Source organism: Giraffa tippelskirchi, chromosome X (assembly GCF_054371585.1).
Source record: "Giraffa tippelskirchi isolate mGirTip1 chromosome X, T2T-mGirTip1v1.2.pri, whole genome shotgun sequence".
NCBI classification, from domain to species: domain Eukaryota; kingdom Metazoa; phylum Chordata; class Mammalia; order Artiodactyla; family Giraffidae; genus Giraffa; species Giraffa tippelskirchi.
The window spans coordinates 15,120,791-15,146,445 of NC_137289.1; the positions used below are offsets into that span (position 1 = coordinate 15,120,791).

General features: G+C 42.5%; 1 protein-coding gene across 3 annotated transcripts in view; it reads left to right on the plus strand.

Annotated features, from left to right (window-relative positions):
* The window catches only part of FGF13 (fibroblast growth factor 13), an 833,122-nt gene that overhangs the window by 602,269 nt on the left and 205,198 nt on the right, over positions 1-25,655 (plus strand). For all 3 annotated transcript variants that reach the window (XM_081565116.1, XM_081565114.1, XM_081565115.1), the window contains one exon: positions 22,984-23,151. In XM_081565116.1, the coding sequence (XP_081421242.1) occupies positions 22,984-23,151 (168 nt within the window). The remainder of the gene's footprint in view (positions 1-22,983; positions 23,152-25,655) is intronic.

Here is a 25,655-nt window from a genome sequence, read left to right on the forward strand (position 1 = left end):
GAGTAAACTCCGGGAGTTGGTGAAGGACAGGGAAGCGTGGCGTGCTGCAGTCCGTGGGGTCGCAAAGAGTCAGACACGACTGAGTGACTGAACTGTAACTGTGACTATTGCCTGAAGATGGGGCCAACCCTATGGTGCCATTTGTGGTCCAGTGCACCTTATGGGATCAGGTGAGAGCTAGTCTCGAACTGAGACCACAGCCTTCCTTGGTGAGCGCCCTGTGACCCCACACCCCTGCCCTCTCCTGCCTGCTCCCTTCTCATCAAAGAACCCTGTCCTAGGATCTGAACTGAAGACAAGCAGCCTTCAGGAACACAATTCTGGAAAGTTACTCTGCCCTATTTTTGTCCTCAAAACCACAGCTTCTTTCCCCTTTCTAAAGTAGAGAGAGGGAATAAAAGGCTACACAATTAGACAAAAGGTGTCTAAAGCATGGGTGTTTCTCAGGAACAGACATGTCCTATATTCACTCACACACAACTGCCGGGTTGCAGGAAGGAAGTCAATCTGTACTGACTATGATTTCAAATAACTAGAATAAGACACCTCAAGGGACCCTCCTGTGGATTCAGTGCCTGATGTAATCACAAGTCAGTCACTGTAACACAAGCACATCAAGACCTGAGTGAAAATGCCATCCTCCACTGAGAAGCAGAGCTCGAGAGACTGGCCCGGGTGTCAGGGGTGGCCCCTCTCCTGCCAGCCTACTCAGGGACGTCTCTCCTGGCTCCTGAAGGCAGTGGAAGGCAATGGAGACTGGCTTGAGAAATCTGCCTCGCTGTCTGTGGTATGTGGTTCAATAATATATAGCCCTAAGTCAGCCTTTGAGGAGAAAAATAGCATATATTAGTTTGCTTTCATTGTGTTGTTGAAAGTTGGTTGTCTTCAATTTAGTTCCCTGAAAGCAAATCCAGGGCCTGGGATTTCTGAGGAGAAGGGAAAGGGCAGGGGAGGGTGCTCACCAAGCAAGGCTGTGCTCTCAGCCAGAGAGTAGCTGTAAGCTGACCCCATGTATTCTGGCCCCTTTGCTTAGCTCTTTCTAACTCCAGCAGAGCCAACTGGAGTCCAGCTGGTGTCAGCTGCCCTGTCTCCCTCCTTAGTTAATCCTACCCTGTGCAGTTGTTCCCACTCTGCACATGAAGCAGGAAATATTCACAGACTAAAGATTCACAGACCAAGATCACAACGCTAGTGAGTGCCAGAGTCAGAGATAGACCACATGTCTTCTAATTGCAGGGGCTTCCCAAGTGGCTCAGTGGTAAAGAATCCTCCTGCAATGCAGGAGACATAGATTTGATCCCCAGGTTGGGACAATCCTCTGGAGGAGGAAATGGCAACCCACTCCAGTATCCTTGCCTGGAGAATCCCATGGACAGAGGAGCCTGCTGGGCTCCAGTCCATGGGGTCGCCAAAGGTCAAATACAACTGAGCACGCATGCACACTGCTTACCTCTGTGCCTTTTGGGTGGTATGAGAAGGCGGTGACTTTTTGTCATTCTGCTTGTTAATGTGGTCATTCTACTTACTGGTGATCTGGAGATGGCATTGCCTTGTACATTTTAAAGCCAGATCTTTGTTTCCTCCAAGTAATGTAGTCTCCTCGTGGAAGCCTCCTCTTGGCTGCCGGTGATTCCCATGGAGTGGTTCTTGTAAGCTTCCTGCTTTTGGACTCTGGATTGGCTAGATTGTTTCTGGAGCCTCATTTGACATCACTTTTCATCACTTGGTTTGCCACCTGTGTTCTCAGGGATTGCCTCTGCCTATGTAGCTGAGCTCCATCTACCAACTCTCCTCAGTATGTTTAGATCAGCTTGCTTTCAGTGCAACCAGAAGGTCACAGTTTTAGACAGCAGAGGACAAGTGCTAAGGTGAGTGAGGGGTAGGATGAAACTGGGTCCTGTGGAGAAGATGGTTGGCCATGCATTTTGTGGCAGAAAATAGAACTCTCTCAATGATTCAAACCATCCAGGGTGGTGGGGGGTGGGCAGGGTCCTTGCTTGCCATCTTTTTCTAAAGTTAGCGAAAAGGAAGCAATTCAATTATCACCGTGGACTGAGCCCATAATCTGAGTCTTCTAGGAAACTTCCTAGGGACGTTGTTCAGTAGAATGTTCATGGGCTGTCTTTGTGGCTGGTAAAGCCCAAGGTAGGGCGAATTCTTGGAAGTAGAGAGTGAGGTTTAACTGCTAGGCTTTCAGAGACATTGTAAGGTCTCTATTTCTGGTAGTTGTGTTGGCTTCTGTGGCGTCATCTCTCTTCTGTCACTCCATTCTCCTTAGGCCTCATGGGGTATCTATGGGTGACATGCTTGACCAGGCAGGGCCTAAAACTCTCACCTCACACTTACCCATGCTGTGTGTGAAGTGGCCAAGCTGAGTCACTACAGGCCCTGAGGTAAAGAGGAGTGTGTGAGAGAAGCCCTACCCACCTCTCTAGCATTTCCAGGGCACCTGCTAGGTTGGCACTAGGCCCCATTCAACAGGAGAAAGGAAGCCAGGCCTGGCCAAAAAAGCTTTTCTAAACCAACCCTCTGGGCTTGGGCAGTCCTGTAGGGCTGGCTGAGAAGGCCTTCTCCACCCCTTGCACCCCAAATGCTGAGTGACGCTTGCATCTCTATGTGATAACATTGATACATTCGGTTTATCTACACCTGCCTGTATTTAGATTCATGCCAAACTCAGCAGGCACAACTACTTATACTTTTCTTGCCAAAACATGGAAACATTTAGGAGTCTGTGGCCTTTTAATTCAATGAGGAAAAGCACTATGATCTTCTCCAGCAACTGAGTATGAGGAAATGCAGTTCCATCTTTGTGTTTGTCTCTGGAAGTATTGTTCGGGCTGTTTTGGATGGACACCATTGCACTCTTTTTGTTGTTGTTGCTGCTGAATTTCAATTCAAGAAGGAAAATTTTAAAAGTTGTCTGGAGTAATTTGCTCCCAAGGGGCCATGCTGGCAACCCTTAATTAAATAATCCTTCCTTCTCAGGGTTGCTTCTAAGTTTGCCACTGGCCCTCAACAGGCCTAGGTTCCAAAGTCTTCAGCTTTTTCATGTTGTGCATGTATGGTGCTTAGCATCATGCATCTCAGAAAGAAAGTCTCTGTTATCACATCAACACCCCCGTTATCATGTCAACATACCCTGCCATACATACACCTTCTCTCTCTGGGGAGCTGTGTAAGATGAGACCAAAAAAAAAAAAAGCTGAGAGTAATTCATTCATTTATTAACTTCATGTAAACGTTCATTGGTTTGGTTATAGCTATGGTCATAGCTTCAGACAGAGTATAGCACAGATCTGATACATAGTAGATGCTGAGTAAATGGATATACTAATATGCTGAGTAAATGGATATATTAATGAACTTAAGAAATTTATCTGTATGTTAGATGTCAGTTTTAGGATCAGCAACTTCTCTGTGTTCCTAATTCTGGCATATATTCTCTGGGTAACATTAAGCAAATAATTCCTGGAGCCTCACCTTCCCTCAATGTAGCAATTAGAGTTGTTAGGAAGGTGAACATTACACCAAATTGAGGACTACGTGGGAACGTGATTTTTAAAGGGAAAATACATCGAGTTGGTAACTGTTCTGCTGGTTGCACACAACGTTAAGTTTGTGTCTCCTCTGTATCATGATAACAACCGTCAGTGTTTTTTACTCACTGCATTAAAACATTTTTATAGCACATAAGAGAAATGATGCTGATCATTGGCAAATTTCATTTAGGATAATCACCTCTGATGAGGGAGAGGTGATCACCTCTGATCAAAATTATGTTGAAGGGTTGATTTTAACCTTTTCCTGTGTGCATCGACACAGGGATATAAAATATGCAATGAAATACAAAATAGTTTACCATCAAGCAAAAATTCATTCTGTCATAACACTGAAGGAGTTGGAGGAACGATTGTAACTCTGCAGACCAAAGTACTTGCCCAGGGCACTTGGGACTCATGCAGAGTGATGGAGAAAACACTGAATCATCTAATAAACTGTTTTTAGATTCATGGTTGGGCTAGATCAGTTTCAAATATGGAAAAAGAGGAAGTAAAATAAGTGAGTTATCAATTGCAAGGAAGAAGAAGGACTGGGAGATGAAATGGGCAGCTCAAGTCCTGTAATCTTCCTCTATTATTTTTTTGTTGTTGTTAAAGCATGAATGGGCTTTTCCAAATCTAGCAATCTAGCAGCACACAGGGCAACACACATTGATAAAAATGATCATATAAGAAGAGTGCCTGGGACCTAGTAAGCATGCACAATAATGTTTGACCAACTACCTAGGCACCCTATGGCTCTGTCAAGGTGTCACATAAAATGAACCATTACAGTATTCTTCAGTAACTGCAGATTCTTTTCCTGATAAGTGAGTCTAATCCAATTATCATGGCAGCAGGGCTCAACTAGTTCCTGCTTTACCCCAGAAGTGAGGGACAGTCCTCCGACTGTTTCCTACAACCATTGGTGGAGCGGATTACAAGTCTGCTCACAGCGTTTTAGGCAGCATACTTCTAGGGAGCTTCTGGAAGAAGAGATGTGAACTGGACTTGCTTAAGGGCTGAGAGGCCAAGATGAAGTCAAGAGCAGAGGCAGGAGGCCTTCCCTAACTAGAGGTTCCCGGCTTGGCATGCCTGGTGCCTCTTCTTCGCTTTGCAGTTCCTCCATTCTCCCCCTAGTACTCGAAGTGGTAGTCTTGTTTGCTGAAATCTTTGACATACTGACAGAAAAAATACATTGAGAGAAGAGAGAGAAGCATGGTGTCAAGGCTCAAGAGAATCGATTTCTCAAGAATATTGTTTTGCAAACTGTCCATTCTCATCTCCATCACTGCTGTTAATATTGTCCTGCTGTGTGAATGTTTGCTGGGTCCCTATTGGATCCCAGTATACACAGATGCCTTTAGTACAATGAAGTCATGCAGAAGAGGGTTTCGTGTGAGGAGAGGTCTCTCCTATGCCGAGAGAATAGAGTTAATTCATCCACAGTAAATATTTTCCCTTTGGGAAGTGTATATTCCAGAATTACCATTTTCAAAGGGTATCTATATGAAGCAGTGTCATTTTCAGCTGCATAGTGTTAGCTGTTAGATGTAACTTCTGTTCATGAAAGTTTGTATTCCTAGAGTATGTACCCAGAATACAACCACTTCTTCATGTCTACACCACTAAGTCCTAACTGCTCTCAACCCTTGCCTGGATCATAGCAGTAGCCTCCTAACCAGTCTCTCTTCTTCACTCCTGAAGTCTATTCTCTACATAGCGACAAGAATGAGCTTTGGCTCACATAAGCCAGGTCTGATCACTCTTCTGCCTGAGTCCACCCAATGGCTCCCTGCCACTCAGAATTGAAGCCAGAGATACTATAATGGCCTAGTGAGTGGGCTTCCATTTATTTTTTTGAACCACCCTGGATTGCTCTAAAGGACAGCTCACTGATGTGTCAGGAGCTTAACTTGTCAATGTTTATTTCTCAAATATGTGAGTATTCCGAGGATTTCAAGCACATCCCTTCCTGTGAGTGACTCAGAGACCCTTGGAAGTCTCGTCTTCCTGATTTCTTTACTCTCTGTTTACCCCTCAGCTCCACTCCAGAGGTATAAACTCCATGAGGGCAAGGGTTTTTCTCTACAATTTTTTTCCTTTCTTCTGTGCACTGTATACATTGAATGGTGCCTGGCATATGGTAGGTTCTCACTAAATAGTTGTTGAAAGAATATTGAAAGATAGTATTATGGGAGGCAATGGAAAAGGAAAAGGCCAAAGGAAACTTCTTTGTGCATATGTTTTCTTCTCAGGCTGAAGATAATGAAGGTATGTCCATTCCACAAATTGATACTTGATTATTGTTATTAAAATACCTTTAGAAAGCTTATGGGATATATAACCTAGTTAGGTTTTCAGCATTTAAACATTGAATATTTTATTAGTTTTCTGATGGCCTAAAAACATACCACAATCTGGGTGGCTTAATTAATGCAAATTTATTAATCTTGCTGTCCTGAAGGTCAGAAGCAAGTCTTGGCTTGCTTTGGGTGTATTTTTCCCTGGAGGCTCTAGATAAGGATACATTCCCTTTTCATGTTTGTTTTTGGAAGGATGCAGTTCCTGGTAAGATGGAGATGCCCATCTTCTTGCTAGCTGTCAACTGAAGGCCGTCCCCAGCTGCCAGTAACTATGTATATTCCCTGGCCCAGGCCTCCTTCAGGCCACTTTTGAAAGCCAGCAACAGCCTGTTGAGTCTTTTCACACGTTTAATCTGACCTGTGTCTTCTTCCTTTTCATCAGTTCAGTTCAGTTGCTCAGTCATGTCCGACTCTTTGCGACCCCATGAATCGCAGCACGCCAGGCCTCCCTGCCCATCACCAACTCCCAGAGTTTACCCAAACTCATGTCCATCAAGTCGGTGATGCCATCCAACCATCTCATCCTCTGTCGTCCCCTTCTCCTCCTGCCCTCAATCCTTCCCAGCATTAGGGTCTTTTCCAATGAGTCTTTTCCAACTCTTCGCATCAGGTGGCCAATGTATTGGAGTTTCAGCTTCAACATCTGTCCTTCCAATGAACACCCAGGACGGATCTCCTTTAGGATGGACTAGTTGGATCTCCTTGCAGTCCAAGGGACTCTCAAGAGCCTTCTCCAACACCACAATTCAAAAGCATCAATTCTTTAGCGATCAGCTTTCTTCACCGTCCAAGTCTCACATCCATACATGACCACTGGAAAAACCATAGCCTTGACTAGATGGACCTTTGCTGGCAAACTAATGTCTCTGCTTTTAAATATGCTATCTAGGTTGGTCATAACTTTCCTTCCAAGGAGTAAGCGTCTTTTAATTTCATGGCTGCAATCACCATCAGCAGTGATTTTGGAGCCCCAAAAAATAAAGTCTGACACTGTTTCCCCATCTATTTGCCATGAAGTGATGGGACCAGATGCCATGATCTTAGTTTTTTGAACATTGAGCTTTAAGCCAATTTCTTCACTCTCCTCTTTCACTGTCATCAAGAGGCTCTTTAGTTCTTCTTCATTTTCTTCCATAAGAGTGGTGTCATCTGCATATCTGAGGTTATTAATATTTCTCCTGGCAATCTTGATTCCAGCTTGTGTCTCTTCCAGCCCAGCGTTTCTCATGATGTACTCTGCATATAAGTTGAATAAGCAGGGTGACAATATACAGCCTTGACGTACTCCTTTTCCTATTTGGAACCAGTCTGTTGTTCCATGTCCAGTTCTAACTGTTGCTTCCTGACCTGCATACAGGTTTCTCAAGAGACAGGTCAGATGGTCTGGTATTCCTATCTCTTTCAGAATTTTCCACAGTTTATTGTGATCCACACAGTCAAAGGCTTTGACATAGTCAATAAAGCAGAAATAGATGTTTTTCTGGAACTCTCTTGCTTTTTCGATGATCCAGCGGATATTGGCAATTTGATCTCTGGTTCCTCTGCCTTTTCTAAATCCAGCTTGAACATCTGGAAGTTCACGGTTCATGTATTGCTGAAGCCTGGCTTGGAGAATTTTGAGCATTACTTTGCTAGCGTGTGAGATGAGTGCAATTGTGCGGTAGTTTGAGCATTCTTTGGCATTGCCTTTCTTTGGGATTGGAATGAAAACTGACCTTTTCCAGTCCTGTGGCCACTGGTGAGTTTTCCAGATTTGCTGGCACATCGAGTGCAGCACTTCCACAGCATCATCTTTGAGGATTTGAAGTAGCTCAACTGGAATTCCTTCACCCCCACTAGCTTTGTTCATAGTGATGCTTCCTTTTCATATCTGTGACCAAATCGTCTCTCTTTTGATTTCAAGAGCACATAGAAATTACATTGGAGCCACCTGGATAATCCTTCTAAATGACAGTTTATGAGCAACCTTAACTATATCTGCAATCTTCAGGTAACATATTCCCAGGTTCCAGGGTCTAGGATGCGGGCATCTTTCAGGGACCATTGTTCTGCCTCCCATAGATATATAATTGAGTATACAGTAAGACATAGTGAGTAAGAGTATAGGCCCTGGAGACATGAAGTCCTAGGTTTGAATCCCAGCTCTCATCTTGTTTCTGGGTTCCTCTCTATTATCTCTCTGACATTCATTCAGGTTCCTCTGTGCCAACTGGGGATGGTAATGTCACCTGCCTTATGAGGTTGTTACAGATATTGAAAATATATAAAAGTACATATATACACACGAGACACTCCACTTTACTCCCTTTAAAAATATAATGTGAGTATCAAATGGACAATCAAGAAGGTTCTCCTGTATAGCACAGGCAGCTATATTCAACATCCTGTGATAAACCATAATGGAAAAGAATATCAAAAGAATGACTCTTTGTTGTCCAGCAGAAAGTAACACAACATTATAAATCAACTATACTTCAATAAAAAAAGAAAGAAAAGTGCAAGTTTGAGATTTTGTAAGAACTTGAAAAAAAACGTGAGTATTCCCAGTGTCTTAAATGGGAGCACTTAATCTAGCCTTGAGCCTACCTCAGAAGACCTTACCTTTAATAGGATTAAGAGAAAAATAGGATTAAAGAGTACTCTTTGGCTAAAACCTCACTTAACCAGCTGGGATTGTAGGGAATGAGGGGGAAGTTTAAGTGTTTATGATTCATTTACACCTAAATCATTAAATGCTATTTTAAGGACATTTGATGGCTCGAAGCTTTTCAAACACTCATAATGCCTCTTTCTTAAACAGAAATTCTGCCAAGAGTAAACAAACTCAAATACCATTTGCTTTGCAATTTTTCATAAACAAATTTAGAGTGGGTTCTAACCTGGCACACTATATTCTTCCTTCTGTCATCCACACAGGGACAGCCCTCCTGAGAAGAAACAACAGCTTGGTTTGTTTAATGGGGAGTTAGAAACTATGGTGGACCTGAGTGCAGAGAAAAGCACTCATGTTACTAAAATATTTCTGTTTGAGAATTCTCTTCTGGATTTCTGCCGCTGGATTTGGGAATTTTGTTCTGAAGCTTTCCATTGGCTAAAAAATGTCCCTCTTTTAATTATGTAAGGGCAAGGAATTCTTCCACAGGATATAGGTGAAGACTGCATTTCCTGGAGGTTTTAAAACAACATTTGAGCTTGTAAATTGATGAATTTGATGTTGCAGCCAAATTAAGCTGTCATTAAAAAAAATTATAATGAAATATTGTTGATTAACAATGTTGTGTTAGCTTTAGGTGTACAGCACAGTGATTCAGTTGTGTTTTTGTTGTGTGTTAGTCACTCAGTCGTGTCCAACTCTTTGCGACCCATGGACTGTACCCGCTGTGCTCCTCTGTCCATGGAATTTCCCAGGTAAAAATACTGGAGTGGATAGCCATTCTCTTCTCCAGGGCATCTTCCCAACCCAAGGATCAAACCTGAGTCTCCCGTGTTGCAGGCAAATTCTTTACCGTCTGATCCACCAGGGAAGCCTGATTCATATATGTGTGTGTGTGTGTGTGTGTGCATATATCTATTCTTTTTAAATTTATTTTAGGTTATTACAAAGTATTGAGCACAGTTCCTTGTGCTATACAATAGGTCCTTGATGATTATCTATTTTAAATATACCAGTGTGTACATGTCAATCCTAAACTCCCAGTCTATCTCCCTCCCCACTCTTCCGCTCTAGTAACCATAAATTTGTTCTCTAATTCTGTGAGTGTGTTCTGTTTTGTAAGTAAGTTCATTCGTATCATTTTTTGAACTGTCTTTTGATGAGCTTGAGTGCAGCTTGTGACTAACTTGAAACGGAAGGATTTAACCAGTGTATAGTTTAAATGAGACAAGACTTGAGATGGCTCACATCTTGATCAACTGAAAGAACTTTTTCTGATGTCTTTTCAGGGGCCTTCTTTCCCCTTTAGTACTTCTCAATCAACTGGTACAGCCACACTTCATAGAATGCCAGGGAGCACAAAGCCACAATGACATAGGCCTAGTTTATAGTTTTTGAGAAATGCTTTTTATAGATCAGCCCATACGTTGATTTTTGCTTCTTGGTTCCTGCCCAAGGGTCAGTCAAGATGAGGTGCTAGTGTACTCGAGTCAGTTTTCTTCAGTGTTGCTGGGGGTGGAAGGAGACATCAGTAAGTGACAGAAGCACATGTGCCCATAGAACAGTGGCAGGAAGAGGAAGTAAGAGAACTCTGATGGCTTCAAAGGATTGTAATGGGTTGGCCAAAAAGGTCATTCAGGTTTTCTTACGCTGTTATGGAAAATGCAAATGAACTTCTTGGAGAACCTGATATTTTATCACTAATAAAATAAAAGGAGTTTGCTGCTTAAATACCTTTCGGGGGGATATGGAGATGTAGAGGTGAGGTTGACAGCACTTGATCACTCTCCCAGTCATATAATTTTTACAGTATAATGTTCCAGTCACTATCGCTGGGGCTGAGGAATTTCTGGCTGTTAGCAGAGCCTGTGAGGTGGCGCTCTTGAGACATCTCCGGAGACTTGGGGCAACCATGAGATTTGAATCAGAGCTTAGCTTTCAAAACACGAGAGAAAAGTATGAAGCAAATAGCAATCCTGCATAATGCAGGCATCTTCTAGCATGCCATGCGAAGAAGTATGGTGACCATGAACACATTTGCTAGTAAGACGGGTGTAATGCTTGAGAGTGCACTTTCTAGTATGTAGGTGAGGAAACCTCATTCCTCTGAGATTTAATGCTCTAAAAATAGAAAAGATTGATAGGAAAAAAAATAGTCTTTCTTTAGCAATGTAGCCTATGATGTTGTCCAAGAAAGATCTTAAGAGCAAAATCTGAGAAAATATCAGGCGACAAAGTTTCTATGAGTAACTATGACATCATTTTGTGAGCCTACTCGGAGCTCTTGTGCTGCTGCTGCTGCTAAGTCGCTTCAGTCGTGTCCGACTCTGTGCGACCCCATAGACGGCAGCCTACTAGGCTTCCTCGTCCCTGGGATTCTCCAGGCAAGAACACTGGAGTGGGGTGCCATCGCCTTCTCCAGCTCTTGTACTAATAGTTATTAAAAATAAAGGCATGTCTCTAGCCTCAGACATATACATAGACGTACACTCCCACACACTGGGCAGACCTGGCTGGGACAGCATGCTGTGGGCAGTACCCTTAGTTTATTGTGTCTGAAGAGAAAGGCTCCTTATTAAATGGTGCCAGTGACCTCCATCATTTTTCATGGAGGAAGAGGCAAAATTTGGTGGAAAAGCCACACCTAGAATCAATCTATAAGTAATCTTTAAAGACTGCCTAGTTGTTTCAGTCCCTAGGACATCGTGACCAGAAGGGCGCTGTGTCAGAAAACAAAATAAGTGAAAGCAAATAAAATTTTTCAATGAACCCAGCCATAATGAAACAGTTTCAAGAAATTCCAGTTGACAATCTGGAATAGATACCATTTGTCATTCATTTTCTTACTCTGTGAGCAGTATAGCATCTTTTTCTCCTACGAGTCATTCTCCCTACTTTGGTTAGAAAATTAACATGAGGGTCATGTGAAAGCTTTGTCTGTCCAGCTAGAAAGTAGATGGCTGTTGTGTGTTTTCTTGGGAAAGACACTTTCACGTTAAATTGGATTCAGCCTCAGTTAATGTTCAGGGAGTACTTAATACATATGGAGTACCTATCAAGGGCGAGGCATTGTGCTGGACAGTTCCACCTAAGCATCTCTTTTAATTTTTAAAACAACCTTATTAGGAGTTCTATGTTGATTTAGTTGGGTCATGTATAAAAGGTAGGAAATTGACGCTTGTTTACGCAGTAGGAGGCAGAGGTCTCTCAAGTCCTCTGCTTTTTCCCTCTACCCTGTGGTTGGGTTTCCAGGAATATACATAAAATTGCTGCCCAAATAGTTGTTTGGCATCAACCAATCCTGAGGGCAGACTCCATGACTATCTTCCAGCCCCTCTTCTAGGTGCATCTCAATCTTTAGTATGCATTGCAGTCCCCCAGATTATGACTCTATTGGACTAGACTTGGCAGGGATGGGGGACTACATGTCTAACAAGCTTCCAGGCATTACCCATGATGCTGGTCCAGGATCCTCACTTCCAAATAGTGATCAACCTGTTTCTTGGATTCAGAGGAGACAGAACTTGCCGAACACACTGTTGAGACCACTTCCAGTCTCAGAACTGGAATTTAATTTTTTTTTTATTTTTAAAAATTGAAGTCTAGTTGATTTACAATGTGTTAATTTCTGCTGTACAGCAAAGTAATTCATATATATATATATATATATATATATATATATCCGAATATATATATTCTTTTTCACATTATTTTCCATTATGGTTTATTCCAGGATATTGAATATAGTTCCCTGTGCTATACAGTAGAACCTTGTTGTTTCTCCATCCTATATATTGGATTAGCTAAAAAGTTCATTTGCTGCTGCTGCTAAGTCGCTTCAGTCGTGTCCGACTCTGTGTGATCCCATAGATGGCAGCCCACCAGTCTCCCCCATCCCTGGGATTCTCCAGGCAAGAACACTGGAGTGGGTTGCCATTTCCTTCTCCAATGCATGAAAGTGAAAAGTGAAAGTGAAGTCGCTCAGTCGTGTCTGACTCTTCGCGACCCCATGGGCTGCAGCCTACGAGGCTCCTCCGTCCATGGGGTTTCCCAGGCAAGAGTACTGGAGTGGGGTGCCATTGCCTTCTCCAAAAAAGTTCATTTGGGATGGTACAAAAAACCTGAATGAGCTTTTTTGCCCCACAAATATAATAGTTTACACCTGCTAATCCCAGTTTACACCTGCTGACTCACTGGAAAAGACCTTGATGCTGGGAAAGATTGAAGGTGGGAGGAGAAGGGGATGACAGAGGATGAGATGGTTGGATGGCATGACCAACTCGATGGACATGAGTTTGAGCAAGCTCCAGGAGTTGGTGATGGACAGGGAGGCCTGGCCTGCTGCAGTCCATGGGGTCGCTAAGAGTTGGACACGACTGAGCAACTGAACTGAACTGAATCCCAAACAGACTCGCAGTTGCCAAGGAGGAGATACTGGCAAAGGGGAGGACTGGGAGTTGGGGATTTGAACTGGAATTTGAACCAGTACCAGTGGATTATGAGGCCTTTGCCAGACCATTCTTCTTCATTCCCTAAGGCTTTCTCCTTGAGTAAGCCATTTGTATTCCATATTTATTGGAATTTATTGTGTTCTATATTTATTTATCCAATCATTAAAGAGCTTAGAACTTGAAATTCCCAGTATCTTCTAGAACACTTCCTTTTTTGTTCAGGAAGATATCTTTGCAGTTAATTGTGCTCACATTTGCGGCTTCAATTTTTCTCTTGCTCCTTTGGTTAGGCACATTGGTTCACTATCCTAACTGCGGTTGAGAATTACCTGGGGAGCTTGACTGCCAAGGTCCATACCCTGCTCCAGGACCAATTAAAGAGACTTTCTGGAGGTTGGGCCCAGGCATAGGTGTGTTATAAAAGATCTCCGAAGTGGTTCTGATTTTGTAGCTAGGGTGGAGAGCCCCTGAATTACAGGGCTCAAGGATGCAATTTATGGAAAATGTATTCCAACTTCCCTTTTGTGATGTCGTAAAAGAAGGACTAGTGTATTTACTGGGCCAGTCACCAACAAGGTTCCTGATGAATCCTTGGTACCATCTTGTTTCCTGACCATGAGCTAGTGCTGCACTGTGGCTCAAATTGCATCACATGGAAAGTGTGCAGTGACTCTGTGCGGACCCTGAGGCTGAGGAGTCTATGTGCAGAGCTAATCAGCACAAATCCAGAGTGGTGACATGCAGCGTCACCAGCTGGCTTCAGGGCCAAGACACCTGCTATCATCAGCCCACAATGTTGACTTTGAGGGGTTCTAATAAGCAGAGAGCTTGCTTTGATTCCCTTCAACGAAACTGGCTAGTGAGGAGATTGTCATATTGAAAGACAAGAAGAACCTAGGGTACCATGGGTTAATGCTGCGGTAGAGTTATGCACCAACCACCATGGCTGTTCAGACTACAACAGACTGGCTGTGGGGAGATAGGAGCTGCTGTAGAGTTTTACACAGTGAACAGTACCAGTGCCCAAGAGGACATGGCCACTCTGGCCGGAGGTGTGCAAAGAAATGGAAATATGGTTGATTCTTGAACAACGTGGGTTTGAACTGCTAGGGTCCACTTACATACGAGAGTTTTTTTCAGTAGTTCCTACTACAGGACTGCACGAACCGTGGTTGGATGAATCCACAGATGTGGAACCTTGCCAATGTAGGAACCGCAGATAGGGAGGGACCAGTATAAGTTATGTGGATTGTCAACTGTATGGAAGCTTGACAACCCCTAACCCTGTGCCTTGTTCAAAGGTCAACTGTAGCAAGATAATCAGAGGCCAGGGCCACCCCCCACCCAAGGGAGAGAGAGGAATTTTCACTGGAGAAAGCAAGCAAAGGCTTACAACAGTCATTCTTAACTCTAGGTGTGCAGTTGAATCACCAGCAGAGTTTGGAAACCCACCAGCACTTCAGCCACAGGCTGGCGAGTCCAGTGTAATTGATCTGGGGTGGTACCATGAGAACTTAGTTTTTAAAAGTTCCGCACATGATACTAGTGCTCAACCCTAGCTGAGAACCAATGGTGTAGACTATGTTAGTACCAGGTGGAGGAGGAGGCAGACAGCAGAGGTAGCTGGAGCAGGTAAAACAAACACCTAGGCAGTCATCCCCCCCGCCCCCATGTGATCCTTGAGCAGCATCAGCAGCATTTGGGAAATTGTTCATGCCCACCCCAGACCAACTCCATCACAAACTCTAGGCGAAGGTGCCCAGCAACCTGTGTCTTAACAAACCTTCCAGGAGACTAGGATGGATACTTCAGTTTGACTTGGACTTGAACAGGTGCATGGAGGAGAGGAATGCGATGACATCAGACTAGAAAACTTGCAAGTAATGGGTAACAGCACCCAGTGTTCTCAGGTGGAGTGTATGTCTTGGCATTTCTTTCTCACATGCTTTAAATAGTGGTGGGGAGAAAATCCATGCCATTCCAGCTGTGCACAGAACCTCTGCACACAATCTGTTCTGCTAGAGGGAGCTGCCACTTTTCTGCATGAAGGACTCATTTCTGTCTTGAGGGAAGAGCTGCATATTCCCTGATGTTGTGTGCACATGTGTGTGTGTGCTCAGTCGTGTCTGACTCTTTGCAATCCCATGAACTGTAGCCCGCCAGACTCCTCTGCCCATGATATTTTCCAGGCAAGAATACTGGAGTGGGTAGCCGTTCCCTTCTCCAGGGGAATCTTCCCAACCCAGGGATTGAACCCAGGTCTCCTGCATTGCAGGCTGATTCTTTTACACTGCACCACCTTGGAAACCCATATTCCCTGGTGATGTGGGTCCTTTTATGATGAGAAGGCCGACCTTCAGGAAAACTCCTTAGATAAGGCCTCAGAGAGTTTCCCACCTCCTCTTCTCGCTTCTTGTCCCCATTTGAGCTGGGTCTTTGGTAGGCTGTGCCCCATCTATTATGTATTCTCAGCACATGCCTGGAGATACTCCCCTAACGTTGTGCAATGCCATTGATGCTGCCCAGTGGTATCCCTCACTAGAGAAGGCCTTTGCCATAGCTGAGTAAGGACTTCACTTCTGTGCAGCTGTAGTGCTTTCCATCTTGTCCAGGGCTTTCTTTACCTGGATGACTGGTGTGCTCACTAGCACATCTTCCACACTATTTGGTCTGAACCAAACTCCCCTGAATAGAACATCTGAGTCCTTGCTGGATGCTAAGCATCTCCGAGGGTCACAAAGAGATTTCCAGGTAAGATATCTTTACAGAGAGCTTTATAGAACTGGGCGCAGGGGTGGGAGAATCATCAAGTCAGGGATTCTCAACTGAGATGATTTTGCCCTCATCCCACTGGTAAAGGGGGATTTGACAGTATCTGGAGACCTTTTTTGGTGTTCACAAATTGGGCAGGAATGCTACTGTCATCTACAAGGTAGAGGTCAGGGATGCTATTATGCATCCTGCAGTACATAGAACAGCTTCTCAGAACAAGGAATTATCCAGCCCCAGATGTCAAAGTGCTAATGTTGAGAAAGCCTGGCCTGGTCCACATCACTTATTATTGTTTTATTTTTAAAAAATATTTTTGCACACTCTTTGGCATGTGGGATCTTGCGTGGAACGAACCCACATCCCCTGAAGTGTAAATTTGGAACCCCAACCACTGGACTACTAGGGAAGTCCCCACGTCACTTACTTTTGAAACAAGAAAACTGAGACTCAGAGATGTGATTGGATGTGCCATTCCAAAGGTCACCCAGGAATTTAGCTGTGTCTCAAGGGTGGAGATCCTGGTACAGTGCTCAACGGACTCCATCTCTGTTATGTATGCTCTTTCTTCCATTGCAGCCACTATGGTGCCTGCCAGGTACCATGCAATGTGCTGAACTCTTTCCATTTCTGACCCCTTCATCTTAGCACACACCTTCAAGGTAGGCGGGACTCTCCCTAGAAGGGACTCAGTTTGTGCATGCAAAGTTACCATGCGCAAAGCATCGTAGGTGGGCCATTAGGAAAGCAAAGATGATACCAAAAGAGACATGGTTCTGCTCTTCTAGTAGCTCCCATTCAAGTTGTGGAGGAAAGACACATATATGAAAATAATTATCAATCTCACTTTTCACTAAAAGCTTATGATGATGTCTAGAAAGCTATCTCAAGAAATGACAGGATAAATTTCTTAAAGTGTTATGTGGACATGAAGAGTTGTTATTCTTGTTGTTATTGTTGTTCAGTCACTGAATCATATTTGACTCTTTGTGACCCGATGGAGTGTAGCATACCAGGCTCCTCTGTCCTCCACTGTCTCTTGGAGTTTGCTCAAATTCACGTCCATTGAGTCGGAGCTCCTATCTAACCATCTCATGAAGAGTTAGAATGAGCTATTTACCTTTGCTTTGAAGTAAGGCTGGGTGGAGGCAGGCATCCTCATTTGACTCATAAGAATTCTTTGAGTGTGTTTTACAATTGACTCCACCTATAGAATGACAAATGAGACAAATACTGTTTCTGCCTCAGAGATCCTATGTTCATATGGGAAGAGTCAGAGGAGAGGCATGTACATAAATACCTATATAATTACAGATTGTGATGAGTGCAAACCTATTTAACATGGCTAAAAAGAAATCTCAGAAGAGGTGGCATTTGAGTAGAGCCAATGGGGGTGTCATTTTGAGCAGCAGGTACAATACAAGGCTTCAGGCATATTTTAGATACTATGTAAAGCTAGTGTGTGGAAGAAGATAGACGTGTGATAGAATTTTGGAGGTGGGTGGCCACCATGATAATGAGTTTGAATTTTTTCCTCCCATGAAAGTAGCAAAACAGCCTGAGGAAACAAAATTGAAGGAAAACTGGATAGTGCTTGGGAGGCTGCATGAAGTTGGGGAAGATTGCAAAGGGGAAGGTAACTGAAATGTCTAGAAATATTCTACAGTTGTTTCTATCTTGGCCAAACCAAAAGACCATTAGTATTGATTAATGCAATTCAGTGAATTATCTGAATAACTCATTGACTTGCCCAATGGCTTAGCGGGCAAAGAATCCACCTGCAGTGCAGGAGACACAGGAGATGCAGGTTCAATCCCTTGGTTGGGAAGATCCCCTGAAGGAGGAAATCGCAACCCACTCCAGTGTTCTTGCCTGGAAAATTCCATGAACAGAAGAGCTTGGCGGGCCACAGTCCAAAGAAACACAAAGAGTCGAATATGACTGCGCATGAGCACAGATGGAGACAGAGAATCCACTGACATTTAAACTTGCCATTGTTAGTATCCAGTGTGGCAGTAAAACTTATGTCTAAGTATTCAATAGATGGAGCTTCCCAGGTGGCGCTAGTGGTAAAGAACCTGCCTGCCAGTGCAGGAGACCTAAGAGACTCGGGTTTGAACCCTGGATCAGGAAGATCCCCTGGAGAAGGGAATGGCAAGCCACTCCAGTATTCTTGCCTGGAGAATCGCATGGACAAAGGAGCCTGGCAGGCTACGGTCCATAGGGTCACACAGAGTTGGACATGACTGAAGTGACTTAGCAGGCACACACGCATTCAATAGATAGTGAGTTGGAAGGCAAAATGGAGGACTTGAGTTAATTCATCTGTGGCTGAATTTACCTTTCTGCTTGACAGGTGCTCAGTGACAAGGAAGAGTAATCACTCTAATTACTCTGTTTTCTACTGACTTTTTCATTATTCAAGGACGTTTGATAATCTGTATATTTTCCCTTATTTTTACTTTTGTAGATGCTTTCAAGCATTTGCTTTTTGGAGCCACTAATATGTGTCTAATAACTTTGACTGGTAGTCCCATGGCTGTGTTCATTTCTGTTGCCCTGGTGATCTCAGATTTGCTTTGATTTCAAATCATGTATCATTAATTATGTTGAGTCGTCTTTCCAAAGAGTTCACTGAAAAGCACAAAACAGCATCATCAAATAACTGAGGGCTTATTAACTGCTTCCAGCTTGAAACCAGCACGCCTTGTGAGTCACAGTGGCCTGGCCAGGGGCCAGATGCCTTTGTGGCATTGTCTGAGTAGTTTCCCAGGTTGTTTCTGGTTGCTTTTCTGTCTTTAAATAAAGATAGTAAACTTCGTTGGAGACAGAGATAATCTTTGAAGCTAAGGTATACGAAAGATCCTGTTTAAATATATCAGTTTGTACAAACAAAGAAAAGCAACCAGAAACTACTTAAGACTTTCTGGTAAACACACTAAAATCATGGCTCCTAGGCTGGGCTTTTCCAATAGCTTTGTGGCTTGTCACTTCCCCTTCCTGAGCTTTATTTTCCTTTTAAGACCAAGGGGTTGCATTAAGTTATCTCTAAAGAAATTCTGTTTGCAATGACATGGAAGAGTGTAGTGTTTGTGATACTACTAAATATTTGGGTAGGTATTTTATGTAGCCAATATTATATTTATTGATTAAAGTACAGGATATAATTAGAAGTTGAGTTTCTAAACATAGAAAGAATAAATGATTGTTAACTTCTTTAATTAAAAATGCATTTAAGACATATATTACATTGGAATTAGTTTTGCTAAAGCCGAAACTCCAGTATCTTGGTCATCTGATGCGAATAGTCGACTCATTGGAAAAGTCCCTGATGCTGGGAACAATTGAGGGCAGAAAGAGAAGAGGGTGTCAGAGGATGAGATGGCTGGATGGCATCACTGATGCAATGAACATGAACTTGGGCAAACTTCAGGAGATGGTGACGGACAGGGAGGCCTGGCATGTTGCAGTCCATGGGGTTGCAAAGAGTCAGACATGACGGAGCGACTGAACATCCACGACATACATTTTCATTTTATCACAGATGGTTTGCTACAGATTGATGCATTATGTCCAGTTTGAAATGGGAACACTATATTTCTGTGAACATGAGTAACGTAGACCAGGTCACTGGCTTTAGACATAAACTCTCTTCCCTTCCTATGACTGTCCCCACTCGTGACCATGGCCTTGATCCTGAGAATTGCTGAAAAGCCTGGAGGAGAGTGAGGGTGGTTTACTGCCAATCAAGTACTGTTACTGGGAAACCAATCCTGGATGTAGGCTTGCCCACCTAATGGCTAGTCAATAGACACCTTGTATAATGGGAATAAGGTCTTCCATAAATTGTGCTGTTAACTATCATGCCACCAGTAGAGTCACTTATTGTCACCCTTGTGTCAGTGTCTGCATGTCTGTGGGTGTGTGAATTTGCATCTGTGCACTTCTCTCGTCCAACTCTCTACCACTTTTTTGGGACTTTGGAATTCTGAGTAGGTGGCCTATGTGATCAAGGTCAAGGGCACTGGCTATGTGGCTGCCATTTCCCAGCAGAGGCCTACTCCTTGGCTGCTACTGTCATGGGGCTCATGGCCTTTCTCAAAACATGGGCCCCACAGTTCAGAAATCAACCATGAACTACTTTTACCATCTTACCTGTCTGAAAGAGTCAAATTGAAGCTCTGAAACTGGAAGAGGTTTGGTGTAAATCTATTGTCTGCCTAATCACTGGAGTCTTTCATGCAGCCTTCAAGATTGGATAAACATTATTGACAAGAAGAGCAGGAGTCACTGAATAAATGTGGACAAATAGTTTCAATGAACAAAGTTAAGAGTGGATTTCAGAGGCTGGAATGGTGTGCAAGAAGGAATACACTAGAAGTGGGGAAATAGCAGAAATCCTAGGTTTAAGCCAGGGGAAGATAGATTCCATTCTTTTTTCCTGTTTTAATGAGCTGACTTCTTTGCAAGTCTCCTCTCCCTTTTCTAGAGTTTGTGCCCTTTGGACACATTGTCTCCTCATCCTTTTTTTAAGGTAGTAGAATTAAGGTACCCACCTGCCTTAGTGCTGGGGTCTTGTGGGAAGTTCCCTGTCACTCCTGCTGTTGTCAATTGCACATACAGTCACTGTTCTACCTGAAGGAACCCTAGGAATAAATTAATACAATAGTTTTAATCTTTCATCAAAATGAATTTACATTCAAAGATTTTATAGACTGAAATGAGGTGTTTCCTGTAGATTGCCACTTCTGGTTAAAAAGTCCAAAATATTTTTAGGTCTTGTGTCAAAATGACACCAAGGTGTACTGATAGATTTAATACTTTTTTCTGTTTTTCCTGAATTGATTTATGTTTGGGGCATTTGAGTAGAGACAGCCTGAACGCAAAGCTAAGCCATTAACTCCCAGATGTTCACAATTTCCAAGGAAATGTTCTTTGCCTGCGGTCATTACTCAGATGGCTCCTTAAATGCTCTCATCTTGGCATCTTTTGCACTTGCTAAATTCAATTTGAAGAAAGAATAGGAGAGAGAGAATTTTGTGGAAAGCAATTATGTTGCACTTTTTGACTTTCCTGCTTTCCCCATGATGATGAATTTGGAGTCTGGTTCTTATATCAGTCAGTGGAGCTCTTTCACTAGAATTTTGTTGTATGTTACAGATAACTAGTTGTATCTAATTAAACAATAATGATGGAAGTACAAGGCTTTTTTGTGGGAATTAATGACCAGCTGGGTAAAGTTGATGGCTGGAGACTCAGCCAAAGGCAATTGTGCCATTAATCTCCAGAGATGCCCATTTGTGATGTCATTTTGGTATCGAAAAATGAAAATGGAAAACAATTTACTGGTGTTTATCATGTACTTCTGAATAATAAACTCTCTATGTATTATCCAAAAGTTGTTCTTTTCTTTTTAATCCTCCAATTCTCCTTTGATCTTAAAATGTATTTCTTATATACAGTGCATGAAAATGGGATTTCTCAGCTTCTGTATAATCACGCATGGGTTTTTTTTTTTTTTTTTTGAGTTCTAAGCTTGGGAGGTTTTCCTTAAATATTCTGTATGGTCAAACTAGAACTTACCTTCATCTGTGATGCTAGAATTTGATACATGTATATATTATCATAACTATCTGCTCATGGCAGGAAATCATTGCCAATGATCTGAATAGCAGCTGTTGCTACCAAAGATGTGCATTCAGCAACCAGATTCTAAGAAGTTGCAGTCACATTCCTAGTAGATGAAGGGAACTCTCTTCCAGAAAAGGCTGTGGTGGTTTGTCTATATAATATTTTTGATTACTACTGCTGAGCATTAGAGGAAAATAGAAAGAGAACTGACTAAAATATTCATCACCTTCTTGCATAATTTAATGACTTATAAAGGAAGACAACAATTCCATACACAGCCAATCTATCAAGAACTTGTTCCCAACTCATAATACTAATTTCCAAGTTATGTTGGTTTTCATGCCATTTTTACTGCAATGTGAAAGAAAGCACTTAAAAGTCTGTTAAGATCCTAGCCAGTGAGCTGAGAATGTAGTGCCAAATGTGGAAGCATGAGATCCTACCCAATCTCAGCCATAAGCTGATGATATTTTACAAGAATTGTAGCATTGTTTTCTCCATAGAAAGTTTGCAGCTGGTACCCAGTCTTTCTCAAGGCATGTTAAGAGTATGCATTTGAGGAAGTAGGATGAGTCAGTCCATTGTTAATCATAACTTTAGGGGTACTGACTCACTCCTGGTAAAATGGGATGGCCTCACTGGGAAGGTGTGAAAGAAAAAAATCCATTCTGAGGTCAATGCCCTGTTTCTGCAGACCCAGATCAAATTTGCACACTCTTTGGTGGGTAGTTATCAGGAAAAACAATGTTGCAGTGGACCAGGTGAAAGCAGACACCTTGTTTTAGCAGGGAGCAAACACTAGAAATTCGCAGTATTTCTTAGGAAAATGCACAAAGGGCCTAGAAATCTGAGAGGGTCTTGGTGTGTGTAAATGAGGCCCTGCAGTACCACAATTCAAGGTAGGTCTTTGGTCCAGTGTTGATTACTAGGCTCTTGACTGAAATGTGGTCACTTCATTAGGGGACTTTGAATATGTGAATGTTACTCGTCGGCCCCAGTTCTCTTTGGGAAACACAAAGTGAATTCTTTTGTCCAGCTCTGTACAATAGTGCATGAAAGCCAGGCCCTCACCAGGAGCAGACCCAGGAAGAAAATGTAAATGAATACACTGAAAATTTTGTGGAAATTAGCCATTTTGGCCTGTAAATATTTATATTGTACCTCAAGTTGAAACATGTCGCTTTCCACAGTGTTTATTTAGATACAATATGGTTATTGGTATTAACATGTTTTATTGCTCATCCGGGACAATCTAACCCTTAAATGCTCAGTATATTGTGATGGCCAAAAAGTTCATCTGGGTTTTTCTCACCTTTGGCTGGAAAAAGTCCGAGTGAACTTTTTGGCCAACTCAGTACTAGCTATCAAGGTATGTATAGCTGAGTAAACTATTCATATTAGTAAACTAAGCCCCTCAAAAGAAAACCCCCAAGCAATGCAATGCTTTTCTTGGAAACTTTTCTTGGGACTGTTGGTTCTGTCGTCTCCCCCGGGAGTAGAGTTGATGTAAGACGTTTCGCTGCTTTCCTGAAGCTCTAACTTGAGTTCATTTTGTTATGTGGTGACCACAGTTCTGGATGACGCCCCCCCTGGCACACAGGAATACATTATGTTACGGCAAGATTCCATCCAATCTGCGGAATTAAAGAAAAAAGAGTCCCCCTTTCGTGCTAAGTGTCACGAAATCTTCTGCTGCCCGCTGAAGCAAGTACATCACAAAGAACACAGAGAGCCCGAAGGTTTGTGCACGACGGACGCGTGTCTTGCTTGTTTCCTCTCATTCTTCTTTCTTTCTCTTTCTTTCTGACTGTGAATTGCCCTCTGGTGTGCTGTGTGTTGTGCGGCTCCTGACATTGTTCCGAGGCCCCGTAAGCTCGCCAGTGAGTGTCTTATGCAGCCTCAGATGGGACGCTGTATAATACAGTCAGCTCTGGCCCGGCGCGCAGCATCTTCCTGCTTCTCGCAGCTGACACGTGTTCAGCTGGTGTCATGACACTGCCCCGTTTTGGCTGCTAAAGTTGCTTGCTCCCGTAGCCAACATCTGGCCGAGTCTGGTCCCATCACCTCGCCTTCCTGAAGCAGCAGTCAGCTGAGGAATGGCCCTTCCAAAATGAAATCATGAGACGATGGTTCCAAATTTTCTCCCTCTTCTCCACTCCATAAAGCCTTCTGCCTTGTGTTCGAAGAATGCTCATGGTCTACTCAGTTGGCTGAAGCAGGCCCAGATACCCCTGTCATGCACGCCTGGTGCGCTTTGCCATAGTGAAATGCATGCCTCAAGGAAACGATGAGTAGTTTGTTTTTCTTTGCAGCTCAAGTACAGGTTTGGAAAACTCTACTTGCTGGTACTTAAACTGAGGTCAGTAAGGTATTCATCGCAATCCATACTACAAATGTATCTCAAAAGTTCCTCGTCTCTCCAGAAAGCATATGCATTCTTTTTTCCCCAACTTTTTGGCATATATCAAATAGGATCAGTTTTCACATCACCAAATGTGGTAAACTTTTTGCCATCTGTCTATGTTTTGATTTCCAAAATGACAATGGAGAGGTATATTGTGTATGCTAATTAAGTACTTATTGTATAACAACTTGAGTTCCCCCCCAGATCAAATGCCATCCATGCCGTTTAGCAATGAATGATGTCAGAGGTGACAGAATTCAACCAGTCCTTTGGCAGTCAGTATACACTTTTGCGTAACTGTTTCTGGTACAATTTCTAGAATTGCCTTTGTTCCTATTTCAAGTTGCCCTTTTGGCAACATTATGGGGTCTCCAGTACAACAGTCTTTCTGCTGCACAGGTCTGTTCAAAGTTTGGTGTTTGAGGAAATTATTCCCAATTGACTCCAATCTATAGTTTTGGAAGCAGATTTTCACATCTCAAAGTTTCCACCTTTTCTGCCCTTCCACATAGAGCTTCAAATGTTCTTTGGCAGAAAATGACAAGTGTACATTTTCTATGCTTAACCCTATTTGAGCTATGGATTTTTTTTTGAGCTATAGAGTACAGCATTTGTATTTGTTTTCTACTTCATACTTTGGTATGCAAGCTGTCCACTTTGCATAGGAGTTCTGATGTGAACAGTTATTCATCTGGATATATAAATGGTTGCCCTTTACAGTGAGTAAGACAAAATTTTGGTGGTTTTGTAGAGAAGATACTAACTTGATTTTATGCTTCACTGAAACAAAAAAATTCAGCCACTGATTGTTACTTTACTATATATGATGCATTCCAATATTTTCTTTCTTTTCTCTCAAATGATGTTTGTGTGCAGTATATATATTTGCATGCACAGAACAGTACTTGTATTATAGAAATATACTATTTCTTATATAATTATATTCTTACAGATGTGTGTGTGTCCGTATTAACAGATACTATACTTTTTTTTCTACTTGTACATTGTCCTGAAACACAAAAGTTGGTTTGAGTAAGTATAATAAGCCATTTAAGAAGCAGTTGGCTAAATTCAGTCAAGAATTTGGTTAGAAACTTACTTCAAATTGTTTTAACAATTCTCAGATTCAAAAAAAGACAGTTGAATAACTAAATTTAAGACCCATCCATTCTCTTATTACATAGAGTTTTGACAGGATCTATTAGTTTTCAAAATATCTGGAGTGTATCGTGAATACTGTTATGAATGTTTTCAAATATGAAGAATTCTTTAGAGAATGGGTAGCAGTTAAGCTCTCTTATACAAGGTTTGAATACTTTTTATTCTAGCTGTCCTTGTGTTAAATGTGGCTTTCATCCTTTCTCTTGTGTGCTTTGATGATGGGCATTGTCTTCTTTCAGATTGAAGATTTTCCTTAGTCTTGCCGTCCTGCCAGGTCCTCTGGAATAGTGAAGCTAATACTTCCCTCTTGATTTGTAAGAATTATTTATAAATAGTATTAGATACATGAGAGGTTTTCTGGGATGACATTATGATACTATTTACAATTTTACTTCATCGCCTTTAAACAAGGACCCCGAAGCTAATGGTAATCCCAAACATTGCAATGAATATGCTTGATCTCTGTACAAATTAACAGGATCCCGAAGACTTTAGATAGGGGTGAAAGAAAACATGCCATAGAAGAGACCTTGGACAAATAAGGAAGCAATGCTGTGAAATTAACATGCTTACTTCATGTAGGATCTCGAAGGCCAGAAATTCGTCATTGGCGGGAGGTGAAGTAACTGTGGGTTTAGAAGGGTTCAGTGGTCATTCTGGCCACCTGGAAGATTTTTG